The 24272-nt window shown below is 45.5% G+C and overlaps 1 protein-coding gene across 14 annotated transcripts in view; it reads left to right on the forward strand.

Annotated features, from left to right (window-relative positions):
* Mdm1 (Mdm1 nuclear protein) overlaps nt 1-24272 on the forward strand; it is a 36431-nt gene that overhangs the window by 6372 nt on the left and 5787 nt on the right. For 3 of the 14 annotated variants that reach the window (XM_063263492.1, XM_063263491.1, XM_063263494.1), the window contains exons 4-14: nt 2217-2358; nt 4629-4743; nt 8519-8892; nt 9907-10041; nt 12101-12268; nt 13554-13648; nt 13727-13826; nt 18046-18221; nt 19150-19455; nt 20239-20348; nt 20435-20544. In XM_063263492.1, coding sequence (XP_063119562.1) covers nt 2350-2358; nt 4629-4743; nt 8519-8892; nt 9907-10041; nt 12101-12268; nt 13554-13648; nt 13727-13826; nt 18046-18221; nt 19150-19455; nt 20239-20348; nt 20435-20544 — 1698 coding nt within the window. In that variant the 5' untranslated portion in view covers nt 2217-2349. Of the gene's footprint in view, nt 1-2216; nt 2366-3006; nt 3483-3533; nt 3699-4628; nt 4744-8518; nt 8893-9906; nt 10042-12100; nt 12269-12364; nt 13827-17689; nt 17720-18045; nt 18222-19149; nt 19456-20238; nt 20349-20434; nt 20545-24272 lie in introns of those variants that run through there. The other 11 variants (XM_008765400.4, XM_063263489.1, XM_063263493.1 and 8 more) reach the window with 9 other exon arrangements.

The following is a 24272-nucleotide window of genomic DNA, read 5'->3' on the forward strand; positions in this document are numbered from 1 at the left end:
TACTGTATGAATCACTTTTCTCATTGCTTTAGGCAGACGGTGTTCTATTGTCTGTGCCTCTTGGCTGTCGGCAGAAGCAGCTCAAAGGAGGAAGGATTTATTTCTGGTGCACAGTTTTTAATAAGGGATGTAGTCTGTCATGGCAGGAAGACACGGCGGTGGGAACACGAGGCAGCTGGTCACGTGGGCATGCGCAGGAGGCACAGAGAGACGGACGCTGATGTCTGTGCTTTTTTTTTTTTTTCCCTACCCTGCCTTCCTTCGCTGTTCCCTGGAACCCCAGACATTGGCTGCTGATGCCCATGTGGCAGGTTGAGTCTTTTTCCTTCCTTTCTCTGGAAACACAGAGATGTGCACAGAGGTGAACTTCCTAGGTGGTTTTTAACTCACGTTTTGTGATCGGCAATGATGCAGCAAACAATCTTTTATTTTCCCTAATTTTTATTGATTCTTTGTATATTTCGTATCATGTGACCCAATCTCACCTATCTCCTGGTCCTTCTGTATCTGCCCTCCACCCTTGTAACCTCCCCTAAAATAAAAAATAAAAAAACAAAACAAAAACAAAACTGCCTCAAACAAAACACTCTCTCCTCGGAAGCTGGGTGTGTCAATATCTATCTCTATCTCTATATCTATCTATCTATCTATCTATCTATCTATCTATCTATCTATCTATCTATCATCTTTTTTGTCCATACTTCCTTCCTTGCAAATGTTTGTTACTGTGAGTCGTTGGTTTGACTTGAGGCCTCTGGCTTTGCTACACCATCAATACTGGACCCTCAATGGGACTCCTGTCGGATATCCTGCTGTTGTCCTGAGTCATGGAGATCCTATAGTATTGGTTCTGCAGGACCTGCCCCTTCAAGCACTCTAGCATCTCAGAGGGTGGATGTGGCCAGCTCAACAACCTGGATCTGAGTCTGGATGCTAACTGAGTTAGTCAGCCCATATCACTGGGCCAGCTCTCCTGTGCTCACACCATCAAGTCAGCATCAAACAATCTTAAATGAACATTTATATACCCATACATGTATGAGTCTGTCTATAAGATAAATTTGTAGAAGAAGGATTGATGTGTCAAAAGGATTGTCAAATTGGTCTCGTTTGGGGTTATAGGAATTCTACTTGTCAGGGAAACGGACAATCTTGCATAGAGAATCGGGAGACAGGTATGGTAAACTTCCCTGTCCCGCTGTGGGAAGCTCCTACAGGGAGAGAGAAGTACAATATGAAATCCATCTTAGGAGGAATCACTTTCTGGTTCAGTTTTCAAAGGACTTCACTCTGAGGCCTTTGGAGATAAGAAAGACCAAACCAAACCCAAACAAAACAGCTCTCTAAGACGCTTCACCATTTCCTTAGTAGAGAGAAAGAGAGGGAAAGGGGTCAGTCTGTCACAAATTCCCAGGCTGTAGAGTACCTTTGTCTAGAGAGACTCAGTACTTCCCAGCTACTGTGGTTGTAGCCAACAGTAATAGTACATCTATAGGTGTATGGCTATGCACCTATATGGCAGGCGTGCTGCTGGGCGTGCTGTATATAGCTGTAAATACCAGTGAGGCAGTTCCTATTGACTCCTGAAAAAAACGTGTGTGGGATTTTGAAAGTCACCCCATCCTTGTGGTTTTTTTTTTTTGTTTGTTTGTTTGTCTTTTGTTTTTTTTTTTAATAGTAGCAGAGAAGGCGAAAGTTGGTAACACACAGACTACACAATTCATTCAGTGTTCATACCTTATTTTTAAATTCCACATCTTTGATTCATTTCCCCAGGGGTTGAACTTTGCATAACAGTGACAAACTAAACATTTCTCCCTTGAGTCCTTCTAACTCATCTCTAGCAAACCTGACTGTCACCAAGTCATCTTTCCCAACTGCCATTTGCTTTTCTTGTCATTGCTTCCCTGCCTAGCAGAGCTTTATCACAACTATCCTTGTCCTCGATTAGCAGGTGGGATAGGCTCTTCATGCTTACTTCCCCTAAACATTGTGTGGTGACAAAGCCTTGTGTACAATCAGAACTGGGTCTTTCCTGTCCCCTAAGGTCCAGGCTGGCTTCCTGCAGGGGGCTTTTGTTTCATGTTCCACTGGATCTTGCCTGTGTCATTCTTAATTCACGGAGCTGCGGTTCTGTCCTCACCGATTAACATTAACGAAGGGCCTCCTGGATGCATGACAGCACAGACACTTATTTAATATTCTCTCTGTTTTAGATATCAGGTGGCTTCTTCAAATGAATTTTTAAGTTAATGAAGAAGATCAGAGACGTCAATTAGGAACTGGGAAGACAAGGCTGCAGGAAGTGCTTAAAGGAGCCGTGAAGGGGTGATGGGAACATCCTAGCACATGACAAAGGTAACAGGTACATTAGTTACTCCTGGGAGAACCCCGGCAGCCTTCTCTCTGTCTACCTTGATCATCTTATTTTCTTCTTACAGTTGTAGTTTTCAAGGCCAAGTCTGAAAATTTCCCCTGAGCCTTTTCTAATCATCTCTACCCTCAGGGATGACTCTGCTTCAAACTTTCCATTCATGCTTCTTACTTGGAAAGTGAGCCCAGGACACCGTATATTATTATTGACTAAATATATGTACACCCTTCTCAAGCCTGTCTGGCCAGTTTCTTTCTGGACTTTTAGAATTAGCAGTGTTAAGAAATATTCGTGCTGGGCAATAACCTATACAAATCAGACAGAGTTTTATTTTTATTTATTTATTTTTCAAGACCAGGTTTTTCTGTGTAGCTCTATCCTGGAACTCACTCTGTAGACCAGGCAGAGATCTGCCTGGCTCTGCGTGCCCCCCCCCCCCCTTTGTTGGGTTTGATGGTGCATGCCTTTAATCCCAGTATTATGGAGACAGAGCCAGATAGATATTTTTGAGTTCGAGGCCAGCCTGGTTTACAGAGGAAATTTTATTTTTAAAGAGGATGAGAGGAGAAAGAAAGCCGAAGGACTGGTATTTGCAAAACCGTGTTTCTCTAAGCCCCAGGATGAGTGTTTTTTTGTTTTTGTTTTCCCCTGGAGGGGATCAGAGTGAAGGAAGATCATCAAAAGGTAACAGTTGTCTTTGCGGTCTTAATACATTTTATTTGGATCAGCCGACATCGCATGTATTTTTAGACCTATCCTTTTTGACCCAAGGCTAGCTGTAACGCTTCTGTTGGTAGCAACTGCTTTTCAGCCGGGTACTCTAGACAGTTTTCTTTATGGACAAAGAGACTTTGGGTTCCGTCGTGCATTCTGGAATGCCAGGCACACTTTCACGTTCTGTGATGTCAGGGACCTGGAACCAGGGAGGTAGCAACACAAACAGGCGGCGGTGCGTGCAGTGCTGGTAATCTGCCCGCAGCCTCCTGGACAAAGCTCCCGCGGGCCCCGCCCAACGCAGCTCCCGTGTCCTCATTGGCTAGCTCTCTGCCCGCCATTAGGGAGCGGGGCGGTGCCCTTCCGAGTGCTGGTTGGTCTAATCGTAATGACGGTGAGGGCTACCATTGGTTTTCAGGACTCAAAATGGGCGGAGAAAGGCAGAGAGGCGGGGCGGCGCGGAGTGCGCCGGTGCGTCGTCGGGGACGCCCGGTCCAGTATCTTGCTAGGGAACCAGTGTTGTCGCCCCGCCCCCTCGGGGCTTTTAGTCCCGTTAACTGTCGGCCGGGCTGGTTCCGCAGGGCAGGGCGACATGCCGGTGCGCTTCAAGGTGAGGCCCGGGGCTCGGCGGCGGGCGGCCAGGACGCCGTGGGGTGGGTGCGTGACGCGCCTGTGCGGTGCCGAGCCTCCGGGCCAGAGCCTGTGCCAGGCGGAGGATGCGCCGGCCCGTGGCCCAGCACGGAGGGGTGGGTGTGGGAGAGTTCGATGGGGGCCTGACGGAGTCAGTCTGGGGTCCCCGGGAGGGGAGGCGGAAGGAGGCCCTTGACAGTGGGACGAAAGGCTGCAGTCGGTGTAGGACACGTTTCCTCTGAGGATGCATTCAGCTCCTTTGCTGCAAAACTTTAAAGTGCGCGGGCCTTTAAATGCTTGGGAAACGGGCCCCAGTAAAAGGAGAGCGTGGGTGGGTGTGTAACCTGCCTAGTTGTAGTTTGCTTTAGCGTTTAACACTTGCACATAGCTGTCTTGTGTCTAGCACCTTTCCACGCAACAGGTGGCCACGGTATTCCCATAATCCCCGACTCCTAATTCTAAAGTGCTTGTCCACGGATGGGGGTGAGCTGGGTTGGGGAGGGGGGAACGACTCATCTTTCTCCAGTTGCCTTTTATTAAAAATTAAAAGGAACTAGGCGTAACCCATTACATTATGTACTTGATGGGAATTTAGGGTAAATCTCTGGTGGTGAGGACTTAGGTTTGTTACTACACTTTGGAATTAGAGAACCAGTTATAGCACAGCCTCTTGGAGCGTCAGATTCCTGCTTCCATCAGCCTTAGGTGGTTGTGAGGATTAAGGGGCTACTTAGCCCAGGGCTGGGTAAATATTAGCTATTATTAAGGAGCTTGTGTATGTGGGTTTAATTCTCATTCTTGGGCCTTTCAGGAACAGCCTTCAGAGGTTGAGAATTTTTTTTTTCTTTCAGATGCCTGATTTTAAACCACTCATCATCACACTGTACTCAAATTGTACTTTTTGTTATAGGGGCTGAGTGAATACCAGAGAAACTTCCTGTGGAAAAAGTCCTATTTGTCAGAGTCCTATAATCCCTCAGTGGGGCAAAAGTACACATGGGCAGGACTTAGATCGGACCAGTTGGGTAAGTTGAGCAAGCCAATAGCTATTATAACTTGAATAAACCTTGGGTTATGTTTACAGAACAATTCAAATCCCCCTGTGTTGACTGACTAGATCATATAGAGTTTGCAGATATTTATGGATGCTATACTGTGATCCCAGACTCTCAGGTGCAGAAACACAAAGGCTCAGCGAATCAGGTGTTTCAGGCGGTATAAAATAGCATGGTAGCAGACAGGTCGAAGAGTAAAATGGAAGGGGAACACCTGAGATTGGTCGTTCTGGAAGAGGCTTTTCTGGAGATGTTTGAGCTGGGACCAGAAAATGGAGTGAGGCAAGCCTGGGGCTGAGGACTTGCAACGTCTTGAAGAATGGAAGTGAAGGTAACAGAGGCATGATTTGGACTTATCAGTGCCATGAGTTCAGAGATCCTGTTCTTCCTGTTACCTATGCTGCTCCTCCTGACCTCAGAGAATTTGAGCCCTTGGTTTTTTACAGCACATTGAAGAGTGGACTGACTTTATTATATCTGCTGTTTCTCTCTCACCAGGTAAGATATAAGAGCGTAGCCCTCTGTCTCCTTGTTTGTCCATGGAAATGCAAGACTTTGAGACACCCTGCTAGCTAGTAAAACCGAGTTTTAACTTTTTAGTTTCGTATGCATGCAGTTACGCCCATGTGCATGTACATGCAGAGGTCAGAGAACCTTTCTGTGTGCCGCTCCTCAGGAAGGCCACCCACTCTATTTTGAAACATGGCCTCTCATTGCCTTGGAGCTCACTAGTTAGACTAGGCCCCAGGGGTCCACTGTCTCCCTCGCCAGTGCTCAGATTACAAGAGCATGCGGCCACACTTAGCTTTTTAGCATGGGTCCTGGGGGTGTCAAACTCAGGTTTTTGTGCTTACGAGGCAACTGCTCATATATATCATCGGCCCTAAAACTGGATTTTAAAGTAATGAATAAATCTGAATTTGGATATACAATAATTATAATCTTGAGCAAATCAAATCTGCCAAGTGGGCCTTAGGAGGCTACACTGCATGGTTGAAGGAGATCTTGCTTGGTAAGGGTTTTATGTACACAGGTCAGCACTTAGTGTCCTGAAGATGACGTGGGAATTCTCATGATGTGTAAACCCCTTTAATGTTAGGCATTTGAAGCCAGGGAAAGATGAGACTTATTGTGAAGGTACAAGTCTGGGAAGGCAGTAAAATAAGGAACGGTTTACATCAGGCTTGGAGAACAGAAGGGAGTGTGGGTAGCTCTTTAGGGCTCCTTTGTAACATAAAGATTCTTAGCTCAGCGGCTTCAGAGACAGGATGTTTCCTGATTTCTCAGGCAGCATGCTGGGAAACTTCTCTGCTCATAAGTTCTACACTTTGGAGGGTTTGTTAGATTGCGAATACAAAAGAAACTGTTTTCAGGTACAACCACCTCAACTGAAAGCTGTAGGGATATGACTGGACACCAGACAACTGGTCGACCTGATTAATTGTCCTTCAGCATTTTAGCTGAGACCAGCTGCTTTCAGGGGGCATCAGTATGAAAGGAGCCCAGGCAAGTGAGGCCATCCTGGAGCAGGTACAATGTGAAAGAAGTCCTGGTGTGGGGAGGAAGGCTAATAGGAATTTTCAGTAAGCGCAAGGGATAGCACAAGAACTCAAGGCTGTTCAGCAGAGGAGGGAGGAGGCTAACAAGGAGCAGCAGGCTTACCCACAACTGGCCAGCCATTCTCACAATACGGTGCGTCCCCACTACCAGGGGCATTTGCTGGAGCTGGGAGGACAGAGGGCCCATTGACTGGAGAATCCACCTTGTTGCTTTTGCTCCTTACCAAAATCCCAGCCCTGTCTTAAGGTAGACATCTACAACAGTTGTCCCATTTTCTTTTGTTTTCTTGTAATAACTTAGAGGGGCTGGAGAGAATGGCTCTGTGGTCAAGTAGTGGTGCTCTTACAGAGGACCCAGGGTTAGTTTCTGGCACCTGCATGGCAGCTTACAACTCTCTGAAACTATAGTTCTGGGGGAATCTGACGCCCTCTTCTGGCCCTCGAGTGCACCAGTCATGTATGAATGTGGTATGCACACACACAGGTAGGTAAAACACTTCTGCACATGAGAAAAGAGAATCTAGGGGTAGCCAGTTGTAGTTCAGAGGTAGAGCACACACCTAACACAGGCACTGGTTTGCTCCTCAGGACTCCCTATGATGTTAAGAAAATCTTGTTACTCTTCCTCCCACTTTATTGATCTTTAGTTTTTTCCTAAGCTTTTACAAGTAGTTTCAAAGGATAAAGATTTTGGTAGATATGTATATATGTATATGTCTTATACATCTGTTCAAACTTTTGAGTGGCTCCTTTGCTCATTCGGTTTATGGGAGTGTTCATCATATAATTGCCAAGCCACTCTCAACAGCAACCTGGCTTGCCTAATTAGCTTGGCTTTCTGTGAGAAAAGTCTGACTTTACGCCTTGATTCAAAGTTCAGGGGCATCCGTGCACTTCCAGTGCTGGCTCTCCTCACGGAACTTTGTGGGCAGATGGACAATCGTGGGATTGGCTGCCACCCCTTTACTATTTCTCGCCTGCGCAGTGTCCCTTAGGAGTGGCTTGTGCTTTCTTGTCCTGTTGTCTCTGTAGCTCTGAATTCTTGTACCATGTCACTGTGATCTAGCACAGGTAGTGTCAGGCTCTTGTGTGCCTGTATTTTGTAAAGTGGAAGCAGGACCATGGTGGGCCGTAGCAAATAGAAACACAGATGATGGATAAGTGTCAAGCAAGAGGACACATGGAGTTCAGAGTTGCCCCTTTCTCCCCCCTCCACCCCAACCCCCCCCCCCCCCGATGTCTCTGTGTACCTGTCCATTAGTCTAGGAAGCCCATGAGCATGGACTCTTGCTTCTGTGGTAGAAAGAGCTCAGAGAGAGGTTTGGGAGGGATGGTTTTACCTCAGTCAGCTCTCCTGTCGCCTCTTCTTCCCTCGGCTGTCTTACTCTTCCTGTGGTGGGAGCAGTCCTCTTTCCATTTAAAGAGTGGCCCAAAGTAGGGCATTGGCTCAGCCCACACACCTCGGTAGAAGGCCGAGGTCTGTATGTTTGCCTCCTGGACAGAGATGTAGAGCAATTGTATCTTAGCTCTTGTTAAAAGGGCCATTCTTTTTAAGTCTCTGGAAACCTAGGTAGAAGAACTGAGGTCTAGCACAGTGACCTATCATCCCCTTTTGTCTTGGTCTGTTCTACATAAGAGAAGCTTTGGGAAAAGGTCCGAATGAGTACAAACCAGGGCTTATTGTTCTGCTAAGTAGCACAGGAAAGTAACCAGAAACGGAGGAGCACATTCCCTGTGTGCCAGTCTCTTGCCTTGTGACCCCTGTGACTTGTGTGAGAACACTTGGACACTGACCTCAGTGTTTAATTTTAATACTTGTTTAAAGCAAAATAATTTGATGTTGAAAACTATACCTTGTTAGATTTTAAAAGTCCTACAAGCTGGAGGAGTGTGTGTGTGTGTGTGTGTGTGTGTGTGTGTGTGTGTGTGTGTGCATGTGTCTGCATGTGTGCGCGCGTGTGTGCACCTTAGGGTATGTGTAGACGTCATAGAAGAGCTTGTGGGAGTTGATTCTCCTTTCTACCATGGGGCCCTGAGGACTGAACTCAGGTTGTCAGACTTGCTGGTAAGCACCATCTTGTTCTTTCACTGAATTTTAAGCCTCATCTTTCTCCTTAGGATCTGTTAAAAGCTCTTCGTGACTGTGAACTTTGGTAGTAGCTGCTTTCATGTTCTGTGTTTTATAGGGATCACGAAAGAACCGAGTTTTATTTCAAAAAGAAGAGTCCCTTACTATGACCCTCAGATTTCAAAATACCTGGAGTGGAATGGAACTGTCCGAGAGAATGATGCTCTTGCCCCACCAGAACCCCAGATTATCCGAACCCCAAAACCACAAGAAGCAGAGCAAAGAGAAGATGCTAACCACGAAACAGTTCTCCCACAAGAGGCTTCCAGGGTCCCCAAGAGAACTCGATCTCATTCTGCAGACTCCAGAGCTGAAGGGGCTTCAGACGGTGTGGAAAAGCACCAGGATGTCACAAAAAACCATTCACTAGTTAATGCAGACGTGGAGCTGAGACCTTCCACCAAACCTCTTCCTGAGAGTATAGAACCCAGGGTAGGAAGAGCCACCTTGTTTCTTCTCCAAAGTATTTTTAAGTTTTTTCTTTTATTTGTTCTTTTCTTGTCTTGTGTCTCTGATATAGATGCCAGCAGGCTGCTGAGAGTTTCTGAGAAGGGGTCTATTCTTACTGATTGCTCTTTTGTACGGAATGTACTAAGACACGCCATCCCTACATGGGCATTCTGCCTCTCCATGTTAGTCATTAGAGACAGCCGAGTCCCCAGGACGAGGTCATACTGAGGCAATAGGCCGTTTCTCTGGCTGGGAGCTCAGCTGACTTGTGCCTATCCTCGTTTGACTTTCCCATTGTACCAGCAAGAAAGCAAACAGAATCTCAGCTGACAGGAGGCATAAGGAAGAGAGTTCTGGCTGGCTCTCAAAGATCTTGCCGTTCTGTCCTCTTATGTCACAGCTGGCCTGTGGCAGGTCCCCGTAAGCACATAAGCAGAGGCTGCAGGGGTGTGCGGATTGTGTGCGGGAAATCTCACTGCCTCCCACAGTTGGTTCTCCAGGCCCTAATTTACTTCAGCCACTGACTGGACACCTGGAGCCACCCAAGAGTGCTGGAGGAGAATCTGTGACTTGTTGAGAAAGCCAGGGCACACAGGGGTCCATGGAAGGTGATGTGCAAGCTTGGTGGGCAGAGGAAGGGTGTCCCAGAGGGTGTGGACAGGGCAAGGTGCTATGATTTATTTATTTTTGATATTAGATTTACTTGTGAATGATTGGTAGAAAGGAACTAAGCAATGGCTCTATTTTTTTTTTTTTGAGATGCATTAATAGCATAATAGCATGATGCTGTTAATAAGAAAGTGATTACTTAAAAGTTAAAGTTTGCAGTACTACTGTATGAATATATACTGTATGAATATAGTTAGCAAAACTGTAAGGTATACTTAAGACTTAAAGGGATAAAGTTCATCTTGTGTGTTTTATAGCACAATTTAGACTTAAAAGGAGTTTGTGTAACACATTTTAATAGTTTTAAGTGGGTTTTCCCTCCAACAGTTGGACAGGCATCTTCGCAAGAAAGCTGGATTGGCCGTTGTCCCCTTGAATAATGCCTTGAGAAATTCTGAATACCAGAGGCAGTTTGTTTGGAAGACCTGTAAAGAAACTGCTCCAGTGTGTGCAGCCAATCAGGTAGCTTAACATGTGTTTCTGAGTGTTCTCACCTGACTTAGTAACATAGACTTATGTGTCGGTACTGACCTGGGTCTGGTTCTGAGTTCTGGGAGACAGTGAGAGTCTGCTAGGCTCTCTCCCTCCCTCTGATTTACAGTAGTATGATCTACTGCACTGTCCTGTGCAAGTGGTGGTCAGTATTTCCAGGCCCACGAAGTAGGAGATGGGGCAGTGACAACGTGGGGGAGTGGTAAGTTCACATGCCAGAGGATCTTTTTCCGTCACTATCTTCTTAATCATCAAAGTGGTTATATTCTAAATTGTTTATGTGACTAATGTTTTTGCATGATGTCTATTTTTTGAGAAAGACTAATTGCTTTGGATATTTATGTAGTGAAAGTAGTACTATATATATTGTCCCCTTAAGTCAGTTGAATGGTGACAGTAATTGAGTTTTTATTTGCAAAAATTCAAAAGGCATAATGGATTAATTTGTGAGACAAATTTCATTACATTTTGTGCAGCTTTAGTATGTTACTACCTTTCTGATAGATATTCTCAAATTCTTCCTATGTTTGCCCATGCTTTCAGCTTTGGAACCGTGACGGCGTCATCTTTTCCCTGACCGTTTGTTTTTAAAGAAGTCTGCACACACCTCACAGGCCTCAATTCATTTTGCCTGTACTTGAGTGCTCCTTGTATATTCTGTACCTAAGCCTAACAGGAAGATTTAGAGGCAGCAGGGCAGTAGCATCTGTGAGCTTCAGTGGCCACTCTGCTGATCATGTGAATTGTGGGAGTTTGTTTACTTGTTATCAAAACATGTTTTAGGGCCATGTGAGGTGTAACTCAGTGATGTCCTCTTTCTATGACTAAACACGGGCAGGGCCTCTGCTGCCTGCTCGCTAGTGTTCTCGGGCACCGAGTGCTCTTAAAGATACTCGTGCCTTGCTTGAAAATCATGTTTTGTTTTTGTAGAGCATTTGACCTGTAAGCTAGAGCCAATTCAGTCGAAGCCTGCTTGACAAAATTTACATGCCAGCGGAAGCTTTTGGCAGAAATGCTTCTTTCATAGGATCAGAAGCACAGTGTACAATAAACTACTCCAGTCATGAGCCCGAGGCTCCCATTAGTGAGGCGCTCAGATGGCTGCGTGGGGAGCAAGGGCTCCTTGTAAGTTCAAAGCACGCCTGCTTTGAGGTCTGTGGGAGAGCTCACTGGTAATCTTTCCGTGCCCCTCAAAGGAGCCAACGGCCTTTAATCAGGTGTCTTTTCTGGTAAGGTTGACACATTAATATTTAAAAAGAGTTGAACTAGTTTTGGCTGGAAAGCCCTTGAGGTTGTGTTGTCTTGAGAAGATGTACTGTTTGGATTGGGTCCGTGCTAGTCAGAGTTGTGAGGCAGAGGCCATGGATGTCTACCTGGTATCGATCGTCCCTTTTCCTTGTGACTTCACTGTCAGCAGTGGCACGATACCAGCACATGGAACCATACTGAGTATTATGGGTGAAAGAAAACATTTAAAAGAGAGATGTAGTAATTCTCCGGTGTTCTCTCTTGTGTAAATGAGAATGCTGAACATAAGTGAGCGGGGGAGGGGGCGAGGAACAATCCCCAGCCTGAACATGTCAGACATCCTCTTAGGTTCTCCAGAGAAAGGGAAATGCGGACGAAGAGAAGGGTAATCCATAGAGCTGATGACAGTTGCTTTGATAAGACTAATATCTGTTTGTATTATGAAAATAATTTTATTTCATTTATCTCATTACTAAACTGGTGGGAGGAGGTGGAGGAACTCTGGGAAGGAGAAATCAGATAAGGAGTATTGGGTATTTTTGCTTATGTAATAGTTTGATCATGTTTTGACTTTTTATTCAAAACATAGTAATAAGTATAGAAATTTGACCATTGGCTACTAATGACACGTGTGAAATCAAATTGCAGTCAGATACAATTTTGCCTTTTTTTGTACTATAATTCAACTTTTTGTGGGCTTTTAAGATCAATTATACACTCAAGTTCTGAATACTTAATAGCCAACCAAAAACTTAACAACTATTTTTTTGTTTGTTTTAAGGTTTTCCGTAATAAAAGCCAAGTTATTCCACAGTTCCAAGGCAATACATTCATCCACGAAAGTGAATATAAGCGAAATTTCAAGGGTTTAACTCCAGTGAAGGAACCGAAGTTGAGAGAGTATTTGAAAGGAAACAGCAGTTTTGAGATATTGTCTCCAGAGAAGAAGGTACCCAGCAGCTCTGACCTCCTACCAGGGGTTTCCGATTCTGCGTGTCTCCCTTGTCACCACCTGAAGCTCTCTCTTATCTAGCATTCGTTCATTTATTCAGCAAATGCCAGGTGCACATTGACTCCTTATGTGGAGCCAGGTCAGTGTAGGTACTGAGAGTACAGGGTCAGACACGCCAAGGCTCAGCAGTGCTTAGGCTGCTGGGGGACAGACAGACAGATAGCTAAAGTGAATACAGCACGACACACTTAGCAGTGCAGCAGGTAAGTCTTCCAAGTCTAACATCAAACGATTGGGCTGCCGTGGTGTGTGTTTCAGGGCAGCAGGAATGATCGAGATGCTATTCTGAAGTAGCAGCTGTTAAACATAGCACACATTTATCTTACGGGAAGATTTTTTTATGTAAAATTACAGTTAGTATAATTCATATCATTTACTTCAGTGAAAATAGGCACCTGGGTTTGTGTGAGAATTTACAGGTATGCTGAGTTGACAGTAGTCTGGAATCATCACAGAGTATGCTGGGTGGTTTTTAAAAATAGAAAGTATGTGACTAAAAGTAAAATTATATACCTGTGTGTGTGCATGCACACACATGCTCACAGACATGCACATACATGCACGCACATGCACACATGAACTCATGTGCACACATGTGCGTGCACACACACATCCACGTGCACACAACACACACATACACTTTTTTTGACCTATGACATTCTTGGATGAGGAGTATTATTTTATATAACTCTGGGATAATTAGCAAAACTTTATAAATTTAAGGGCTAATTTAAAATCTCTGTTCAATATGTAGTAGCATTGTTTTGATGGTATTTGTTAATCTTTAAATTCATCTTTAAAGAAAACAAACCATGGGCTGGAGAGATGGCTCAGAGGTTAAGAGCACTGTCTGCTCTTCCAGTGATCCTGAGTTCAATTCCCAGCAACCACATGGTGGCTCACAACCACCTATAATCAGGCCTGGTGCCCTCTTCTGGCCTGTAGTTGCATACATGCAGGCAGAAAGCTGTATGATGTATACATAATAAATAAATGTTTAAAAAAAAACAAAAAAAAAACCAAACCATAAAATCAGGGATCTAAATTCCTTGGTCTTAAAACTTGTTGATTTTGGTTTTTTGCTTTGTTTTAGTAGCTAAACATCTAGAAGCAGAATGTAGTAGAATATCCAGGCCCACCTTTATAGCATGTATGTTTTTACTTTAATGTCTGACATCTCTAAGCATAAATGCTCAAATTATTTCCATTTCAATATAATAAGGCAGACGAGCCTTTAGACTTAGAAGTAGACATGGCGTCGGAAGACTCAGACCAGCCTATAAAGAAGCCTGCTCCTTGGAGACATCAAAGGCTTGGGTATGTATCTTATCAGGAAATGGTCATATTTGGGTGGTCACCATGCTAAAATACTTACATGCATTCTGTCTCTCTTAGAAAGGTGAATTCTGAATATAGAGCAAAATTTCTGAGCCCAGCCCAGTATTTATATAAGGCTGGAGCTTGGACGCGTGTGAAGGAGAGCTTGTCGCACCAGGTGAGTCTGATTTCACATGTCCTTCCAGCCTATGCCACAGTTTCACAGTGAGTTTCATGCACAAGTTAAAGGTGGATGATGCAATAACAGAACCCCAGATCCCGCCATCTTAAAATCATAGTTGCCAACTTACCAGTGTGCGTACTCTTCTCATACTGACCTCTGTGGAGATCTACATTGATTATTAAAGTCATTTCTTTTAAAAACCATGAAATACCTGATAGTTGTAGCAAGTTCAGTTTACAGGCTGGCTCCTTAGTGGTTGGGTTCTCACGCCACTCAGACCTGTCTTTCAGCTGCAGTTCTTTCTGTTGGTAATGGATGTGCTAGAAAGACTGCCTCAGTCTGCACCACTGCGTGTAGGACAGCTCATGCAGGTTCAAGCTCTACTCTCGAGTGTCCTGAGATAGGGGAGAAGCTGGGCATCTAAAAAAGGCGGGGAGAGGGCAGTTAAATGCTCAGGCTGAGAAGTGGGGCTTCTCCTTAAAGGAGAAATGATAGAGGTTTATATTACTGTATAATTAGTGTTGTACAGCTGTCTCTACACTTTTTAGTCCTCCTCATGGGCACAAGCTAATTTAAAACTTTTTTTTTGGTTGGATTGTATAATAATAGACATTCTTTTCCATCTCTCTTTCCAAAGAGGATTGATTGGTCTGGCCTTTTTGAGTGGCTGGCTCCTTGAGGTGGCCCCTCCCAGACAAGGGCCTGCCACGCCCCCTCAGTGCTCTGCTCTGAGAGGCTCCCACTGCAGCTACTCTCAGACTTGTCTACCAAGCCTAGCTCAGGCTGCAGCTCCCATTCATCTGGGCCATTTGTCTCTTCACTCTGGTAACATCAAATAGAAACTTTGAGTATCACAAGGCGTCGTGATGGAGGAAGGACTGAATCCTCTATGCCCTTGCACAGTTTGTTGGTATCTAGGTCTTGGCAAAGAGAGTATGTCTTGGGGATTGGACGGGGCAGGAGGGAACAGGGACACAGAACCGTGTGACTGAGGAGGGCCAGTTGGCAGGGATTGAGGTCTGAGACAGTCTTGATTTGGAAAGATTCTTGGCCAGTGTGTGGTTTCTTCAAACTGAGGTGAAGTTGGTATTTAGGTCTCAACTCTAGACATTTAATGCATTTGGAGGACAGTGACATTTTTATATTGTTCCGAGGGAGAATGCTGTGCTGTAATGTAAAGGCTGATCCTGAGTAACCTGAGTATCAAGTACTCTGCACTCTCCTCCCTGCGTGTATGCTATGTATGTGTGGTGCATGCAGTGTGTATACATGACTGTGCATGTGGAGGCCTAGGGTTGGTGTTGCTTGCCACCTTACTTTTTGTGACAGACTGTCTCACTGAATCAGAGCTCACAGACAGGTTGTGTGGCTGGCCATTGAGATCCCATGGTCGTCCTCCTTCACCTTCCAGTGCTAGAATTATACTGGGGGGAAGTGGGCAAGCACTTTAACCTGCTGAGCCGTCTCTCCAGCCACAATCTCAGCATTAACACGTTCTGGCTCTTGGTTCAGATCCTAACTTCACTTCTGCACTTTGGGAATCTGTTTTTAGCAAAACTACTGGGTGTTCTGTCTTAAGTCCCATGTACATACTCATGGGCAAGACAGCCTGTGTGAGCTGGTTTTGAATGTGACTGTGTACCCCACACCTGCATCCTTTGTTACTCTGCTACTTGGTAACATTCATAAAAGTCTGTCTTTAATAACGGAATCTGTTTCATGTTAATTTGGTTTTGGTTTTTGAAAAGGGTCTAACCTTGGCCTCATAGCAGTCCTCCTGCCTCAGCCTCTCCCATGCAGGTTTTACAGGCATGGCTCACCATGGTGCTGGCATGTACATCCTTTTGGCTTGGTTATTGGTGTGACGTTTGAGGACAGTTAGGACTTTGATTCTAGATAAAGAGCCACATTTGAGATACATCCTGTAATCTGACAGATGTTATAAGAACCAGGTCTAAGTCACTCCTCATTCGGTTTTCAGTTTTCTGAATTTTATTTTTCTGCATGTACATTTTAAATGATTTAGTTCAAATTGGGAAAAATGATTCAGTAATGAAAAATTCTACGTACAGTGTTTAGATTGTGTGTGTATGCATGTTTGTGTGTGCACGCGCATGCATGTGTGTCCATGGAGGCCAAGAGAGGGAATTGTATCCCCAGGAACTGGAGTTATAGGTAGCTGTAAGCCACTTAATGTGGGTTCTGAAAGCTGAACTGGCACTATACGAGAGCAGCAAATGCTTTTAGCATCTGAGGCTTCTCTTTACCAGGGCTTATAAAATACCCCATCATTGGGGACAGTACTATGTGGGTTATTCAGTTGGGAATAATGTATTCTTATCCTTTATAGTAGTCCTGGTCCCTGGACCTAGGGGTCATTTCTAGAATCTACTCTCAATTTTCCCCTCTTGCCCATAGAGGACCTTACTTTGAGAGACATCAGCCTCTTCAGTTTTCTTCTTAGTTTAGGACTGTAGACACGTAAGTGTAAAACTGAATGTAAGCACTGACAGTTTTAGGAAGGTTGGCTGATGAAGACTTAGGAAAGCATTGGAGTTCATATGTCATTAATAAATGGAACTGAATAGTCATACAGAGTTTTATAAAGTGCCTGCTCTCCATCCTTTCTAAATGGCCGTGTGCAGAGGGCCCTTCCCCCATTCTCTTAGTCATTAAGCACATGGAGCTCCTGAGTGACCAGGACTCAGCCTTGACTGGTCTTTCCACTGCACAGCACTGAAGGCCGTGTTGATTGGAGGCCTGTGAATCTGCCCTTCAGTTTATGTCCTCGTTTTTCTGCCAGGGGACAGGTTGTGCCGATGCTAGGGTGGTAATTTTCATACAGGTTGGCCTCCTTTGTCTTGTAAGCCTGTTGAATATGAGAGTTTCATAGCTCTGGCCCCTGTTTCCCTCTGCTGTTCAGTCCCCACTCTGGACCAGTATAGACAGTGCTTCAGTGCGATCACCCTGGCCTCTGCACATGCTGCTACTGCGAAGAGCGAGGCCTGATGGTAACGCATGAGACATCTCTCCCTGGGAAGCCGAGACTGTTAACAGCTACACCTAAAATAAATTGTCAAGGGATAAAAGACTTTACAAAAGTGTGGGAACTCTGTTTTTAAGTGACTAAATATAACAAACAACACTTTTAAAGCAGAATTTTAACAATTCAGCTTTCTTTCACTGCATAGGTAACATTTAGAGAAGCCAGCAGGTGGCAGTGTCTTGTATAAAATAAACAGGTTTCAGATGGTAGTTGGGTTCTTTTCATATGAAAGTACATTATTTGCAAATTAGAGAATTCAAAGTAGTTTATAGTTCCTCATGATTTTAAAAACTCTTACTGTCTTGTTGAGTATATCATCAGTATTTGGGAGGGACTTATTTTCTATTATACACTTAGTGTGTTGTTTGTTTTTGTCCTTTTGTCCTTTTTTTTTTTTTAAAGTTGAAGTTTTGCTGACTTCAAGGGAACCTGAGGGATTTGGAGAGGGAATCTCACAATGTTAGTGGGGTCTTCTGTAATAGGAGAAGCTGGCAGAAAGCTGGGGATTAAGCCAGACCGGGAGTCACTGGCATGTAACCACTCTTCCAGAGGTGGGGATGGAGGGATGGCAGTCAGTTACCTATCACAACACCATCACAGCCCAGCAAGAGTGTGGCTAACCCTTGAGCAGTATTAAGATGTCTTGGTTACTGAGTTAAATAGTGCTAAGGATTCAAGAAATGTACTTGTATTGACAAGTTACTATATATTTAGAAGGAAGAATAATAAGGTACAGCGTCTCATTGATTCCCATTAGTACTCATTTATGGCATTAACCTTCATTAAGTGTGTCTCTGTATTCCTCCCCTAGGGTTCTCTAAATGCCATGTGGTATGCAGAGGTTGGTTGCTTTTGAGTTCTTAAAAACTATGATAATGCATAGAGTACGTGTGTAATTTCCGTCGGAGTAAAGCATCTGTCAATTTTCTTTTAGCTACTACAGATGTCTCCTTGCCTACTAGTCCAAAGTAAAACAGCTGCACTAAGCTTTTGCTTAATTGTTTAATTTCTGCTTGAAATGCACAGTGGGATGAGTGTGTGTGGTGTGACTTTGCCTGCCTTTTCCCCTGGACTGTGGCTGTAATTGTGCTTTTGCTTTCTTATGTACTTGTCAGTATTTGTAGGAGAGCCTTGACAATAATGGAAGACATCTGAACTCTTGCTTAGGTTAAGGAGCTCCGGGAAAAGGCTGAGTCCTATCGGAAGCGAGTTCAGGGGACGCATTTTTCTCGGGACCATCTGAATCAGATTATGTCTGACAGCAACTGCTGTTGGGATGTCTCCTCAGTCGCAAGCTCGGAAGGCACCATTAGTAGCAACATCCAAGCCCTGGATCTTGCTGGGTGAGATGGTCTTTGTGGAACTCGAGCAGAGTGTGTTGTAGCTTTCGTGCATCATAGGATGACGAAGGAAAATGACCTGACTAACTCACAGTCTGCTGTCCAGTCAAATGGGTCTCTTACTTTAAAACCGACTCTCTGTGGCCAGTATGCTGTATGACACTTGCTGTTTGTGTCTCCGTATAAGTAATACAGAGCTCTGGGTAGCTCACTTTTGCAATGTTCTTTGTGACAACAGAACTAGAATAACCATAAGATAGGTGTACCAGGGCTGTCAGAATGTTAAGAGCAACCATAAGAACATGAGAATATAAGCTAGTGGTATGTATCCATCATCACTCATTGGTGACTTTTGTGGCTCATATGGAACTGGGCCTCTAGTTGTAGAGAATTCTCTGCAGTTTTAAATTTTAAACTGAACACAATTTAACTCTTTGTAAGGAAAATTACACATTGATATGTAGCTAATCAAATAGAGCATTCTCATGTAATCACATGCACCAAATTCAGTTATAGATTTTATTATGTGACCTTGCTTTAAAAGTTCACAAAATACTCTTTAATAATGTCTTGGAAAGATGAATCTAAAATACAAAAGTTCGAATCTGCATACTTGTGCCTGAATGTGAGTTTAGTTGTGGCAAATTAGCTCAGTTGGAGTTAGTCCTTTCATTTTGCAGATAATCTTTTACCCTTTTGTCCCAGAAGTGCAAGTGTAAACATGTGAAAGTAGGTCACTGTATTACTTTTGGAATATTTAGTGGCCGCTTGGTGTAGCTTTACTGTACTGTACAATGCCTTCAGTACCCAGACAAGGCCCTCGGCGTGGGTGGGAACCAGGTGACAGAAGGCATGTACTCTCTAAGCCGGTATAAACTATACAACGTCAAATGCAGGTTTACAAATAAAGTCTTTTTTTTTTGAAATGCAGAGATCTTACAAGCCACAGGACCCTCCAGAAACACCCTCCTACCAAACTGGAAGAGAAAAAAGTTGCATTGGCAGAACAGCCCCTGGAAAATACCATCAGGAGCCTGGAGCTGCCAGAGGCTCCCACCATGGCCAGGAGGAAGTTGGCTTGGGATGCTGCGGAGGGCACACAGAAGGAAGATACCCAGGAGGAGCCCAGTGGGGAGGAGGACGGGAGAGAGGCCAGAGGAAAGGACAAGCAGGTCTGTGCAGGAGAGCTACAGAAAGTGGACATGCAGACATCTAAGGCAGACGGACCGACAGAAGGGTGAGACCTAAGTTCCTCAGCATATAGGACGTTCTGGTACGTGCCTGATGTGTGCCGGTGCACTGGCGGCTGTGACTAATAAAGAACGGAGTTGTAGGGACTGCCACGGCATGTGCTGGGATTTGACCCACACTGACTGCAATGAGGCACTGTGCACTGTGGGGAGGAATCAGCGTTCTCACCCAGGTGCTGTGGTGAGGATTGGCCAGGATCGTTGTGTCAGGAGAATGACTGCATGGGGAACTGGGATTCACTAATATCAGACGAGAAAGGAAGGCCACTCTGTTGTAATATTTTTAAAGTGGTTTCTGCGAGTAGCCAGTAACGGTGCTTTCCTGTGCAGACAGCTTTGGGAGGGGCTTTGCTGTAGTTGATGGTCCACTTGTCTGTAGCCAGACCCTTTGTTCATTCAGGGATGTAGGTAATGGGGAACTTGGGTGCTGGCTAACCGGAAGACTTCCTTGTTATGGATGGCTGACTTACAATGATCTTCCTCCTTCCTAGGCTCAGTTTCTCTAACTCCATATGCATTACGAATTTTTAAAAGGATTGTTTTTAAATAGCGACTTCCCTATATAGCCAGAGCTGGCTTGGAACTCATGACTCTCCTGAGGCTGCCTCCTGAACACTGGGGTTATAGGCTCCCTGCATGTAAACCTGAAACGAAAGTAGACTTCTCTTAGACAGTTTATGTTTTATTACAGTGCTGCATAATGGTGGTGATGCAGCTTTGATCATATTTTCTAGAAGACAGGCTTCCTAATAGATTGTCTCACTCTTTAGGTCAGAAACGTCTTCCGTTTCCTCAGGGAAGGGAGGCAGACTTCCGACACCAAGACTGAGAGAGCTCGGTATCCAGCGGACTCACCATGATCTCACAACTCCAGCTGTTGGTAATGGTCAGCCCTGCAACCTGTCATCTGCCCTTTCAGCCTGTAGCTTAGCGTGACTGACATGCAGTTTCCCTGGGATTTTCCAGGTGGAGCGGTCTTAGTGTCTCCAGCTAAAGCGAAGCCGTCAGCCCTGGAGCAAAGGAGGAGACCATCCTCCCAAGATGGCTTGGAGACTCTGAAGAAAGGCATTACTAAGGTAGCTGTTTGTATTTCAGAGGGAACCTCTTCTTGGGTCCCATAGTCTCATGGGATAGATGACATGTAGGCTCAGACTATTGTATGGGGAGGTAACCCTGTTAACTCTCAGTAAGGCACTCGGACTTATTTGCTTATTTAGTTGGTCTTGACGTTGTATTGCTGCTGATCCTCATTCAGATAGTCTTAGTGGTGACTGGTCAGGAAGGGAGACACATACACTCTGCTGTCTGAGAGTTGTGTTCCAGCCACATTGCAGGCACTGTGCAGCACTGGAGACAAAAGCCGCACCAGGGCTCCTCCAGCCTTCAGTCTAGTGGAGTGGGAGGTCACGGTCACATCGGAGGTAAAACACAAGAGCTAAACACAATAGCGAGGTGTCAGTATCAGTGCTGTGAGAGAAATAGGCAGGGGACGAGCAGGAAGTGGTCAGGGAGGTCCTCACCAGCAAGGGTGTGCTGAAGCAGAGTCTGAAAAATGCAGGACGGATCTAGGCATGGGCGGCGCTGTTCTGGCAGAGAGAACAGAGTCGCGAAGTCTCTGAGGGTGAGAGGACCAGTCATGTGCTCGCTCTAGTGTCCGGAGCAGACAATAGTCTGGGGAATTGTTTTTGAGAGGTAGTGCTGTGCTAAAGTGTGTAGGGCTTTGTAGAGAGTAGAAAACTTATTTTAGCATGTCCTTTTTGGCGAGACAGGAGTATTAGAAGGGCAGAGGAGGAACGTGATCTGACTCACGCGTTTGCTGTCCCTCCTGCCATTGCACTGAGAGCGGACAACAGGGAGCAAGTGTGAAAGCAGCTAGCGGTCAGTTACCAGACCCAGGGAGACTCGATGGTGCTATGGGTTGTGGTAGATGGTGAGGGTCTTCTGAGGAAGTCCAGTTCTGCATGTATTGAGGATGTGTGTGCTGAGGGATGCTGAAAGGGGAGGCAGCATGGGGAGAATAAAGAATACCTAAAAATAATTTGTCCTGAGCAAGAGAAAGGGCATTGCTATTTAACTGAGATGGGAAAGCCGTGTCAGGAAATAGCACGAGTTCTCTTTAGGATGTGCTCAACTTGAGAAACCTACAAGCCATGTGAGTGATGTGTTGATGGGAGCTGACTGTGCACACTTGAAAAGCTGGGCTGCAGAGATACTGGACACACACACACACACACACACACACACACACACACACAAGAAAAGTGAGTGTTGATGCTGCTAAGTCAGTAGGGATGAGACTTAGTCAGAATCTTGTAAAAGCTGGAATGCAAGGGATTGAAGAGAAAAGACAGGTTAAGTTAGGACAACCACTGTGGGTTTGCAGGCTTGTTTGTAATTGGTAGTGGTAGGAGTTGATCCTATGGCTGTGGGCATGGTTAGCAAATGCTGTACCGTTTGACTGCATTCCCAGGCTCCAGACAAAAGTCTTTCAAGAGCTCTGTCCAAGAAAGGAAGTAAAGAGCAGTGGGTATCTGGTGAGACTGAAATGGTGCCATCTGCAGTGTGTAGTGTTTGCTACCCCGCCTTAAGCTCTGAGAATGAGCTGCACTACCAGCTCCCAACCAGGTTTCCTTAGATCCGTGGATGAAACACACACACACACACACACACACACACACACACACACACACACACACACACACACACATTCAATTTCAACCTGTCTTCTTGGCTCAATAGTTGGGCACTTCTCTCCTTTTGCTAGTGTGCCCTTCCCAATTTTCTTAGCACAACACCCTAAATCAGCCCTCAACTTCAGTTCCTCAGTTACCTTTAGTCCCAGCTCAACACCCTAACCTCCCACCAGGAGAAGTGGCCTAAGGTCGCTCTGCCCAAAATCTCACATGGCTGGTCGCCTTTTCCTCCTGCTAAGCATGGCAAAAGTCCCCCTCCCCTATTGCATCCCCTCGCCTCCCCAGCATGGACCTGGAAGTTCCACCTCCCTCCTTCCACCCAGAAATCTTTGCACTTCAGATCTTCAAGGGACTCCCAACACTTCAGACATCTTTACTAATAGATCAAGAACCAATTGGGGAACAGGACTTAACATCAGACCCACCCCCATAAGCGCCCATCTGTTGAAGATAACTGTTCAGAAAACTTTCACACACACACACACACACACACACACACACACACGCACGCACACACACGCGCACACACACACAGACACACGCACACACACACACGCACACACACACACGCGCACACACACACACGCACGCACACACACACACGCACACACACACACACGCACACACACACACACACAGTGTATTTCTATCATACTTGCTCCTCATCACCCTCTCTTACACACCTTCCACTCATCTCCTGCCTCTAGCTAATGCCTCTTCCAGTTTGCCTTTCCTTCTCTCTCCTTCCCTCCTTCCCTTCTTCTTACCTCTTGTTGTTTTGGTGAGGTCCCACATTGTTTTAGTAGGGTTTCTTAACAGAATCCGTGTGAGTAGGTTTTTACAAGAGCACCTGCTGCCTACCAGTCATGGCACTGTAGAAAAATGTCTCTTCCTTCCCAGAGACCATAACTGCCTAACATACCTCCTCCCTCTCCTGCAGCCACCACTGTGTACTTGTGAGTCCCCAAGGAAGAGTGCTGAGTGCTAAGAGAAAGAGAGGTGGGGGGAGGAGGGAGAGGAGGAGGAGGAGGAGGGAGAGGGGGAGGGAGAGGGGGAGGAGGAAGGGAAGGAGGAGAGGAGGAGGAGAGGAGGGAGGAGAAAAGGAGGGAGGAGGAGGAAAGGAGGGAGGAGGAGGAGGGAGGAGAAAAGGAGGGGGAGGAAGAAAGGAGGGAGGAGGAGAAGGAGAGGAGGGAGGAGAAAAGGAGGGGAGGAAGAAAGGAGGGAAGAGGAGGGAAGGAGGGGGAGGAGGGAAGGAGGGAGGAGGAGGAGGGAAGGAGGGAGGAGGAGGAGGGAGGAGAAAAGGAGGGGAGGAAGAAAGGAGGGAGGAGGAGGAGAAGGAGAGGAGGGAGGAGAAAAGGAGGGGAGGAAGAAAGGAGGGAGGAGGAGGAGAGGAGGGAGGAGAAAAGGAGGGGGAGGAGGAAGTTGTAGTGGATCTGCAGGGAAGAGTGGGAGGAAATGAGGCTGGAAAGGTGGGTAGGCTGAGGAGTTTGAGTGTTGTCCCAATGGTGTTGGGAGCCCCTCAGAGTTCTGAAGTGCAAAAGCCAGTAGGGTTTGACTCACAGAAAATGGAGTCACTGGTTATTCTTCAAGGAACAGTTGGAACAGTGTGCCAGCAAAGAGGCTTGAGGTTCAGAACTAGACCCAGTCAGTTTCATTAAACCTGAGGATCCTTCAATTAAAATCTTTTATCTTACTCAGCTCCTTTTAACAGTAGTAAAACCACGATGGCAGAGCGACTAAGCCATATAGGAAGAAAAACAAACCTTTTTAAGTGTGACTTTAATTTATTAAGTATACAGGAAAAAGGGAGGCAAATGGGAGATCTATGTTCTTTTCCTGGACCTTAAGTTCTCTTGGGAAGAAACCATCAGCTCTTTGGTCACAGATCCTTCCGGTTGGAGATTGTACATGTCACATCTGTGGCTCAAGAGGGCACGGTGGAAGTCCAAGCAATGGTTAAGACTGTTGTGTCTGGGTGTGACTTTGCTACTGTCTATCAAAAGCACTATCGGGCCAGGCTGAGGTGGTGCACACCTTTAATTCCAGCACTCGGGAGGCAGAGGCAGGCAGATCTCTGAGTTCAAGGCCAGTCTGGTCTATAGAGTTTGTTT

The sequence above is a fragment of the Rattus norvegicus genome, chromosome 7, assembly GCF_036323735.1.
Source record: "Rattus norvegicus strain BN/NHsdMcwi chromosome 7, GRCr8, whole genome shotgun sequence".
Classification (NCBI taxonomy): Eukaryota; Metazoa; Chordata; class Mammalia; order Rodentia; family Muridae; genus Rattus; species Rattus norvegicus.